Below are 11,620 nucleotides of genomic sequence, written 5' to 3' on the forward strand. Positions count from 1 at the left end.
CTGTGAGGCATTCAAGCAGGAGGTAAAAGATGTTTCATTTGTAGGCTTGACTTTTAATTATGAAAACATAATATATATTAGTATATATCTGTCAGAAACAAAAATGGTCTAAAGTCAACATTGTCAATGATATATATATTATTATATATCTGTCAGAACAAAAATGGTCTAAAGTCAACATTGTCAATGATCTTCCATCAACATTGATGGCATTGCACCATCCTAATTATATCTGAAATGTAGCCTATCAAAGTTTGAAGGGCTTCTTTCTCCTCATTCATATTTTGAAGCCCATTTGTATTTCTTTTTTGCCATGGTGTCAAATGAAAACTGTGAGATTATTCACACATGCTCAAAGTTCACATGTAGAGGACTCTGAATTAGCTGGTGCCCTTCTGGTACCTAATACTTAAAATAAAGCTGAGAAAGAAAAATGTTGATCTGACTATACTCAGAGCTCAGTAACAGGTCTATTTTGAAAGGTCCCAAATGCTTTGTGCTTTTCCTAAATTAAAATTTCACAGGAGAGCAAGGAAGATATGAACAATATCTGAGCAAGGTTTAAGTAACCACTAAACATCAGGAGTTCATGGTACAACCCTAGAGAACTGACAAACTGCTGGGGCTAGGGAGAAGTAAAAATACACATGGACATGTGAAAGAATGTCCCCTGATAGCAGAAGAACACAACATTCAACTCAAGAAAATGCTATTATATATGTTACCTATAACCAGTTTCAAAGCACTACATAATCATAAATCTGATCTGATAAAAAACTATTTTTAGGTCAACAGATCAAATTTGACTGTCCAATTTAAGGGTCATAACATCTGATATTTACAGAAATACTCATAACCCCACTATTGATCTGCTTCATATGGTGAATACGAATTGTCTGCTGGTAAGCACAACTTCAGTTCTTTGTTATTTTTCTCTATTTTTTCTTTCCATTTAAAAGAGGTCTTGCAAGTGCACAAAGGTGTAAGTGGTCAAGTGTGCTATGTGCAGATTTACACACATTTTCCTATGAGTCGGATATGCTGGATGAATACGGATTACCAAAGAATTAAACAGTAATACATCTTGGAATATATCCTAAATCCAGTACCCAATTCATACTAAATGCCATCAGTTGTGGATAGACTGAGCCAGCCACAGCTTCTCTGGGCACTCTGTGCTGGGGCCCACCACCCTCACAGTTCTTCCTAATATCCAATCCAACCCTGCCCTCGGTCAGTTCGAAGCCATTCCCCCTTTTCCTGTCACTCCAGGCCCTTGTCCAAAGTCCCTCTCCAGCTCTCTTTAGGCTCTGTCACATTCACGTGTTATACCTCAATTTCTTGCCGCCATCTGCTATTTTTGCTTTGAGAAGATAACCTTCTTTCTCCACTACCTGCAAGAAAGAAAAATTAAGGTCATAACCATATTATATATTCAGATGAATAAAACCACTTAGTACATGCAAAGGAGTCTTCATCCAGCTAGTCTAGTGTGGGGAATTTTACCACTAATTCTCAGCTTAATCACCTATTTTTTCTTATATACTCAGTTCTTTTAAATATTTGAAAACAACATTTAAAGTCAACTACTATACAAAATTAACCACAATAAAAACTGAATTAAGTTTTATTTTACTTTATTTTATTCTATTTATTTAGAAGAAATTTATTTTAATGCAGGCAAAGTTTCTCGCTACAAGCAAATGAGAATTTTAAATACATTGCAGGTAAATTATGTTAAAATATCATTTTATATATTGAGTTTCATTACTAGCTGTGAGGGACACACCACACTGAGGACTCTGTATGGGAATGTGACACTGGATTGCAGGGTCCCAACACTGTGCTTGAGTTTTGGTGTATTAGAAGCAAGGCCTAGGCTTGCTTTTTTTTTTTTTTTTTTGCATCGCAGTTTGTGCTCCTACACCTCTCTGAACACCTTCCTTAAGCCAGAGTCCCTTGCAGACACTTGGCTCTCTGATCTGCTGAAATATCCCATTGTACAGCCGGGATACAGCTGGGATAGGGGTTATTTTTGTCTATGTAAATTTATATTAAAAAGCTAAGAAACAAACAAAGCAAGATGACTGTTTTTCAGCCAAACCTTCCATCTCATCAGGTCTCATTTACTAAGGAGGTCTCGACTGTGTCAGTAATGGGAAAAAGAAACAAAACTGTGATTAGGGGTGAGTCTGGTTTCGCTTTCAAACACTACCAAGCCAGTGCCCAACTTGGATATTAGAAACTCCACGTGGCCTTTGTAGTAAATTGCATCACAAGGAGATTTCATTACAATTTCAATAGAATTTTGCTGTCTGCAAAGCCATTAAATAGCAATAAAACACGCTTTAAGAGGCAATATAAGGATTTTTAAATCAAACATGTCTGTTATTTTGATTGTACAAAATAGCATTATTTTAACCGTGTAATATGTTTCACTATTTCCTCAGATTTTGTCTGAGGTTGATATACAACATATAATGAAATATATACTGTGAATACATCTGTTTGTACCTATGGAAAGGCCTGTAGGCCTGTGGACAGTGATTTAGGTGACATTATCAAATGGGTACATGAGGATCAGCATGTGCTTCATCTGTAATTTGTACTTATCTCATCTGTAATTTGTACTTATCTCATGTAAATTCCTGTCATGCATATCATTGCCATAGAAAACCCAGAGAGAAAGTGTGCAGGGATTATTGTGCAGAGTCATGTCACTATTTATCTAGTGATGGATGGGTGAACTAGAAGAGCTAAAATAAGGGGTTTTTTTTCCCCCTTACTTTACTTTTTTAATTTTTTTTTCTCCTTCTAATCCTTTATTTTTGTATCATAAAGCTTCTGGTGGTTGACCAGGGCCAGAGATGCCAAATAACATATGAGAAAAGTTATTATTTTTAATATTTCTATCCATCTGGAAACAGAAACTGGGAGGAGCATTGGCTAAGCATTCAAGCTGTTGATTGCTTCTCTGAATGAGACCCTAAATCTCATGCTTTCAAAGTTTACCAACCACTTTCCCAAACTGCTATCTTGACCAATCCAGAACTGAAGGAAAATATTATTTTCCAACATCAGATCTGTATCACCTTTGTTGTCACATTTTGGGAAGTTAAAAACTGGATGTGTTTCCAGGTGAAAATGTTGCTGTTTAGTCATATTCTCCTTATAATTGTCTTCAGCTAGGATATCAAATCCACTAACAAATAGTGGGTATATAAAATATCCTGACTTAAATTACATAGCTCAAATCCACCATTTGCTATAAATTAAATGGCTCAAAACTGAACAGTAAAAAACTACAAGAGCTGCAGTTAATATGAGCCCTCTCAGTGCTGAGAAAACTCCTTTCATATATATTGCTTTAATTGAATTAGTACAGGTGCTGTCCTTAATTAAAATTAGCAAGGCCTCTTCTAATTGATAATGTGCACAGTTTTCTCTGTAATTAATATAAAGGGCATGCACGGAATTATGAAAAAACTACCACAAAGTCAAATAAAAATATATCTAGGATGACCACAATATTTTTATAATTTCTGTTTGAGGTGCTGCATTCCCCTTGCTTAGCTTCTGTTTATATCCCCTTTTCTATTCTACTTTTTTTCCAAGAAAACACTTCTAGGACAGCTCAGGATCAACTTACAATACTTCTGCAAATGGATGATATTGGATTGAAAAGAATTCCAAATATATCCCAATGATATGTTCTGTTGTTTCTGTCTCAATAAATATCATCATTTGTTGTTAAGCTGCTGCCCTTCCTGCACCTTTCCAACATGTGAAAGGTTGAGAAAATGACCCAAAATGCCCTGAAGAGTTAGCATAGAAATAGAAAAATGGAAGTATTTTGTGGAGTTTATGTTGATTTGTTTTCTAAATTGTTTTTAGAAGAATAGTAAAGATGAGAGCACGTAGTGTAAATATTTGCGTTTCTGAATAAGAATCAAAAAAAAAAAAGACTCATTCTCATGAGTTAATATCGTTAGAAACTATGAGGAAACATCACTGTGTCACATACAGGTTTTATAATTTTCTTGAGTAGAACGCAAACGTTCTGAACATACCTAATCCTGAAAAGTTTGTGTAACAGTACTGCTGATACCAAACTTTCTTTAATGAATCTGTATTTGCATATTCATTTTATTTTAGCTGAAAAAACATCTGTTTCTCATTCCCCCTAGATTCTCTTAATGTCAAGAATTTTTTTTTTAATTTCATGATAATATTTCTTATACTAATTAATACTATTATTAAAAACACCTTAATAAGGGCAAAGAGAGGACAAAGACTTCCTTTATACCAAGTATTAATACTGACGAAACTTCAGTTGAGTGCAACAGAACTAACGACAAAGTCAAGCTGTATAAATGACTTTGTACCTTCTAAAATTATTCCTTTTTTGATTAATCAAAATCCCTTACGTCCCTTAACATCTTGAGGCATCCAAATACTCTCATATTCGTTCTTTAGTAAAGCAAGTGCAACGTTTACGTTATAAACCTTTAAAATAACCAGAGTGATTTATCAGATCTGTAGAGCAATTTCTCACCGTGGGGTCCTGGGTACTGATGATGTCTGCAAACGTCAGGTTGTGTTGGGAAAGATTTCTTCTGTGACGATTTATCTGAAAAAGAAGAAGAAATATTTGTATTCAGAGAGGGATCAAATAGATGCAGGTAAAGATGGACCAACAAATTGAAATACAAGGCACACACAGCATGAACTGGGTGGGGGTTTGGGGTTTCTTTCTGATGTTCCTCTGAGCCCTGGGTATTTGAAATGTACAGCTGATATACTGTGGTATAAAACTCTGGTATAAATGTGTCTCTTTGTGATGTCACATTGGCAAATTTACCTAAAAATTATTCAACCGATAGTAATAACCTAAATTACGATTATTTTTTTTTTCCCCCATTAGGAATCTCGAAAATAGGTTAACTGGTTAGGTGCTCTTAAATCCATTTTAGAGAAATAAGAAAGCTGCTGATTATAACCTCAAGGCCACAATAAGCAAGTCAATGAAGAAACCAGAAAACAATTGGGCACAAGTACAAAACAACCCAGCAAGTTTAAACTGCTTTAAAGGCTGTTTCTAAAGTCTCCATGACTGAAAGGTTACAGCAATACTGGATTCTGAATCTACAATTGCTCCCAAATCTCAAGTCCTTGATTTCCTCCAATTCTCCCTTTTCTTTGGGGAAGACAATGTAATCATCTGTGACTTAATTCTGAAAAATTATTGCTTTACACCAGAAACTATTAAAACTAAATGAAAGTTGCTTCACAAATCAAACATTTGGCAGAGCTCAATAGCGTTTTACTTCCTTAAAAATCTACCACAAAGAACAGATCGCTCAAAAGTGTGTGCAAGTGTGTGTATATGTCTATACATATAAGTGTGTGTATATATATACATATATATAAAACTTTTACTGTTTAAATTAAATATCAATCAAAAAAAATATAATTACGAGTTGAGATCCTGTAAAACTCAGTGATTATTTCTTCTTTTAGCTGAAGCCACAAAGCAAACAACAAAATATAGTCTCAACTAGTTTCCACTGTATTCATCATAATGCATTCTCTTTTCCTCTATTAAAAGAGACTTAACCAAAAGTCATAATATATTCTGTTTATATTCAAGTGTCTGAATATAGAAAATGTTCTTAATTAATCCAGAGGGCCACGCTCAAAAAACAGTTAAACATATTATGATCCCATATTTTTTCTCCACACATTGCTTTCATGTTTATTTGTAAGCACTAAGGTTTTTAAGCCTTGAAATCTATATCCTAGATATTGCTCTACTCTCTTAGTCAGAGCTAATGAGCTTAATGAATTACCAGTTCTAAATTTAATACAAACATTTCAAAGAAAGAGATAAAACATTCTTCACAATTCAAAAGTTTCACTGACCTATTTATGAAGAATATCACTTAACAATTTCATTAAGGGTGAGTAACAGCTGGTGACATGGCTGTGTCCTAAAGTGTTTTTCTCTCTTAATATTCTGCATCTTAAGCAATCGAGCTTTCATAAGAAATACTTTAGTTAGTGGCAGTCCCTCCTTTGGGGAGAAAAAAAATGTCAGACCACATTTTCTGTATTTTGCAATCTTGTTTTCAGGAGTGTCATGTTCCTGTTTTATTAGCATGTAGGGTAAACAAGAATGATTTGCTGATGCTATTGAGAGAACTTCTAAGATTACAGTCTTTCTATTTAGATTTTGGATGGAGCTTAATATTAATGCAGGCAGAGGCATGTATATAAATTCAAAATAAATTAATTCAATTTATCTCTTTCTTTATCTTTACTGTTAGACAACTCTGAAGGTTCTATAGTGCCCAAGACATATAGCTAAACTATTCAGGTCTAGATCACAGAAATGCTTTCTTACCCAGATCCCCCCCATTCTAATTATTCCTTAACATACAACAGAGCGCATTGCCTGGCGATGCTTTCTCAAATATATTCTTCACTCATCCAAATTAAATAACAAGACACACTACCACTCCACAGTGCCTGCTTTAACATTCTGCTGCTCTCTCCAGGAGCCCCATGTGCATGTTGGGGGCCCTGTGTGCAACTTTGTGAAGTGTGGAGCACTGAGCAGAACTCTTGGCTGCTCTTTGGTTCAGTGATCAGAGCATTAGCAAAAGAAATGCTCATGTTTGATACTTGTTAAAAAGAATTTATCCAGAGCCCTAAATCCATCCACAACCCAATGAAGAAATGAGTAAAAAGTCCTATTTTTGTAGGCTTAGCAAATTATTGGGGTAGTGTAATTAAAAGACAACAGTAAGATTTCCAGGATATATGAAAGGATTAAGGAAAATTAAATTTCAGGTGTGGATGATATTATGTCCTTTAAGAAACTCATTTGTGTATGCAAAGCAAAAATGCTGAGGAAATCTTCATGAAGACAAGGGAAAGAATAGACCTCTTACACAATTATTTAATTGATGTGTTTGCACGTTGGTGGGCTACAAAAAAGAAACACCTTTTAAGCAATCTCACACAGAAAAAGTCCTGAAGCTCCGAAGTCTGAACCTAGTTACAGAAATACAACCAAAATCCACAATTATGTAAGCCAAGATCCAGCTCTTCCAGAAAAACCCCCCAAATATTTGGGTCACAAATGGAATTAATGGAAACTTCAATAAATTTCTTTCTGATTTCTACCAGCCTTTTGGTTTAGAAATAGAACTTTAAAGAAAATTAATCAAAACAACTTAAAAAAACCCCCCAAAACCAGTAACAGCAGAGGAAATACATTCTTATAGACTGATTTGATAAAATTCCAGCAGGTCTGATAGAAATTTGGTCTTAAATATATTTTGCAAATACCATTGAATGAGTTAGTTACATCCCTTAAGATAAATCCAGTTCAAAGTTAAATGTTCTCAGCAGAACCTGGGTGACAGCAGTCAAGATGTCCATGTTTCAATATACTCACAATTCTCAGTGGAGTACCAAAATATTCAAAGGGAGGTGTAGGCTCTGCTATTTTCATTCTTTCATTCAGCTTTTAATAGATAGACCATAAAGGAGAGGGGTTGAGATTTTTTTTTCCTCCATAGCTCCATTTGATTACCCTAATAAACTCCAGAAAAACCTAAATAATATCTGTCACTAGTCCTCTACCTCACCTCCCAGGGTATGATGAAGGCAGAGATTTACAGAAGTTCGTGAGATCCCTTTTTGGGAAAGGCAGCTTATCAGCAGTTTTCTGATTTGATGAACATTCTTCAGTCAGCAACAATGTCACCTGCAGCACTAAAAATCCACTCTGCGAGTGCTTGCAACTCTGTGGGCAAGTCTAGTTTTGTTAAATTCAGCCTGAGCAGCCCCCCCTTCCCTTAGCTAAAGGGGATCCATCTCCTACCAGAGTTATTTCAGCATCTAAGCACTAATCCATCATCATCCTTCCCACAAAGGCAAAGCCTCCATTCCGTGTGCCTGGTACCCTGGTGTGAAGGGACAACCATCTGACAACTGCTGTTTTAACAGGGAGGTAAAACACAGCAACCTGATCTTTCATTTAATTTCTCCCTGTGTTCCCGTTTGTTCTTTAAATTCTCCCTCTTTTTCTGGGGATTCATCATGGCTAAGTCAGCACTATTCTCTTCACACAGTGTGGCATTGATTTAAAAAGAAACTTGGAGGATCCATTTGTTTTTTATTTCCCATTACAGGCATATTTCTAACCTAATTCATCTCGTCAACGAGAAGCAGCAGTCTTCTTTCTGATTTCAACCAAACCTAAGAAAACCAACCAGCATTACTCAAAATGCTGCTCCAGTGCAAAATACAGACAATTAATTATTTCCTGAAATGCCATTCTGAATTCACTTGTATCCCTAAGTAATTAAGATAATTGTATGACCTTTCTAGGTGGCTTTCAAGATTGTCAAATAAGTTATTCACCACAGATTATTTATCCACAAACACCACCTACAAGTAGCCTGGGAAAACCATGGTTTTCTCTAACAAGCAGCACCTGGTCAAACAGAGCTCTGCTTTGGATGGGAAACCCTAAACTGGCATCTACCTGCTGTTTTCTCCATCATTCACAGTATTGCTCTGCCAAGGAGAAGGTTCTCATGGAGGGTTTGATAGATTTCTACCAAAAACCTTTCATGCTGTTCATGGTTTGACCTTTTTAGGGCTCTAAGTATTGCTTTTTTCATCCTGCCGACACTGCAATCATGTATGTGGAGATTCCTTTATAAATAACCAAAAAAAAAGAGAGAAATCCCCTACTGTTGAGCCCCTACTACTGCCTGATGCTCTGTTCTGGATCCAACCCAGCAAAGCACTCTGCAATGGGCTTAAGTGTTTTTCTGGATCAGGGCCAGAACACTCCATTCTTTACAGGATCGAACTTACTGGTGGCAGCTTGAAAGTTTGCAATAAAAGTACAAACTAGTCGCATAAACTTTTGTGGAAACTATTCCCTCAACAGAGAGGGAGGGGTGACACCTGATTTAGTGATGTCTGCGGTCATTTCGTTCCCAGTCACTCCCATACTGCAGTGACAGCTCATAATTGCTTAGATAAAGAAACTTAACAAAAATGTATTGTAACATTCCTTAATGGCCACGTCCCTTGACAGACACCTATGCAATGGCAATGGCAAGGAGAATCCTGTAACATTTCACTCACTGCCATGCTCAAAGTGACTTGTTTTAAAGATCCAGTCTTGGGCAGTATGGCAAGTCCATGGTTATCTGCAGAAATTATTTGGAAACAGCTGAGCTATGGATATGATTTCATGTCAGCTGTGAAAGGCACTGAGAAAATCCCACAGGCCTCCCCACTCAGAAATACCCCTTTGTCATTTACAAGGGCATTTCATTACATGAAAATTGGGAGAGCCTTCAAAGTGACAGAGGGCAGGGTTAGATTATATATATGGAAGAAATCCTTTGCTCACCCAAGGGTGGTGAGGCCGTGGCACAGGTTGCCCAGAGAAGCTGTGGCTGCTCCATCCCTGGAAGTGTCAAAGGCCAGGTTGGATGGGGTTTGGAGCAACCTGGGATAGTGGAAGGTGTCCCTGCCCATGGGTGGAGGGGGCACTGGATGACATATAAGGTACCTTCCCAGCCACCTGCTATTCTATGATTCTATTAAATTCTATTCATTTCATTTCAGCAGATAAGGCACTTTTGTCCATTCTCAAGATACAGAGGACATCAAGAAACAGCAGGAACTATCCCATTTCTCCCCCACACTGCTGCGGATTCTTCCAGTGCATTTGAGCTGTGCCATCACTCAGCAGAAGATCCCTTTCAGCCCTGGGGAAAGCTCCATGTCCCAGTGGGCTACCTGCCCACAGCCACTGGCACTCCTGACTTGCTCTGGAGCCCTCCTAACTCCATCCTCCTGAGGGTTACATTAGAACCACATGGTTTATATTTTCTTTTTCCCCTTTCCTTGTCTCAAAGGGATTTCTTCAGAAAAAAGGTAATGAGGCTAAAGGCAGTATAGTATGGTGTTATGTCTCTCTGCCTTTTTTCTAAGGCTTGCAGGAGAGAGAGGCATAAAGTGCAGTTTCAGTCCTGCCCCCACCAGCCCACATTTGCTCCTCACCCTCCATCCCCAGGCTCCTGAAAACTCATTACCACGCAGGTGACCCAACGCTTTGCTCAGGAATAGGAACTTGCATGGATGGAGCTTTTGTGCGCTGGCTACAGACCAGATAATCTCTCCATGCATCATTTAATAAGAAAACCACTTCACAGTCCTCACAGGCCTATGTTACATATGACATACTCTCAGCAGAATCTGCAGCCTGAAATCGGTGGGGGGGAAGAGAAAAAGCAGCAAGCAGGATTGTGTTGCCTTCGCCCTGCATGCCTCCCTTTGAGCACACTGCCCTCTACACTCAGCTCACATCTCCAGAGCCTCTGAAAATAATGATAATGGTTTTGCTTCCCTTGACCTCTTGCTCCCTTATAAATCAGAATCCTATAGACCTTTCCCACAGTGCGAGGGTCCTCCTTTTTATCCGAGCCTGTGAAGGTGGGTATTTTTTATCAAGGCAATATAACCACGTGGGCGTGCTGCTCCCTGGCTTCAGGACTTGCTGTAGACGAGCACTGCGGTGCCTCTGCTGGGGGAGTATCTCCATTTATCTTCATTCATGAAAGAAGAGCAAAATAATTACTCAGATCCTAGTTTAAATTTCAGCCCAGTGTTAAGATGAGCTCATTCTCTGTGATCAGAGAAACATTAATCATGAGTTTTATTACAAAGCAGAGTCTGTTTGAAACTATGTCGCCTTCTTTCCCCAAATTCTTGGAGGGGTGTTCTGAATTTGGGGTATCCAGTTTGGGCTAATATTTTAAGTCCAAGAATTAGCCTTCACTGGTACTTTTCTCCATTAATGGCTTGCTGTTTCCCAGGAGCAGATTTTTCCCTAGAGTGGGAGCCCTTTTGTTCCTCTCTAGTCACTCAAATGGCCTTTGAAATTTGTCCAATTGATCCTTGCTTTGAGGGAGTCCCAGCTGATGTAGTTGGCTTCATTTTTAACATTTTCAGGAGTAGGAGAAGTGCCAAAAGCCCATGTAGAAGAAGAGACAGCTACAAAAGGTTCTTACCACCCATATGTGTTCAAGAAATCCTAGGGCTGCTCTGAATTTGACTGTGGGTCGCTCGGATTCGTGTACCTGGGGATCCAACTATCACAAAGGAACCAACAGCTGTGCTGCTCTAATCCGTAGGATTTCCAACTGGAAATCAAACTGGAACCCAGTCCCTAAGCTTCAATATGCTTTAATTGCATTAAATACAATCCTCATTGATTCCAGGAAAGAACATTAAAAGTGGGACTTTTGCTGTATTTCTATTTGCCTTTTCTGTTCCAGCCTGTAATATGCAACAAAATGCAGCAACGCACATTGTGACAGCATTTATCCAGCCATACATAAAAAGGTATATCATGAAATATATTGATGTTTCCTATTCTGATCTTTCTATTCATCATGCAGTCATTGCTTTTGCTTCACTGTGATATTTGAATATATTTATCTAAAGTATTGCAGGTGATTTGGCAAAATTACAGATGAGTAGTGCAGCAATGGTAGAGGAAATATGGAGTAAGAGCAGCAGG

General features: G+C 37.8%; 1 protein-coding gene across 2 annotated transcripts in view; it reads right to left on the minus strand.

The window, feature by feature from the left end:
* Positions 1-11,620, minus strand: part of ARHGAP15 (Rho GTPase activating protein 15) — a 321,487-nt gene that overhangs the window by 270,482 nt on the left and 39,385 nt on the right. For both annotated transcript variants that reach the window (XM_017740245.1, XM_008638204.2), the window contains exons 4-5: positions 4,556-4,630; positions 1,333-1,394 (exon numbers count right to left, since the gene is read on the minus strand). In XM_017740245.1, the coding sequence (XP_017595734.1) occupies positions 1,333-1,394; positions 4,556-4,630 (137 nt within the window). The remainder of the gene's footprint in view (positions 1-1,332; positions 1,395-4,555; positions 4,631-11,620) is intronic.

Source organism: Corvus brachyrhynchos, unplaced genomic scaffold (genome assembly GCF_000691975.1).
Source record: "Corvus brachyrhynchos isolate BGI_N302 unplaced genomic scaffold, ASM69197v1 scaffold126, whole genome shotgun sequence".
In the NCBI taxonomy this organism is placed as follows: Eukaryota; Metazoa; Chordata; class Aves; order Passeriformes; family Corvidae; genus Corvus; species Corvus brachyrhynchos.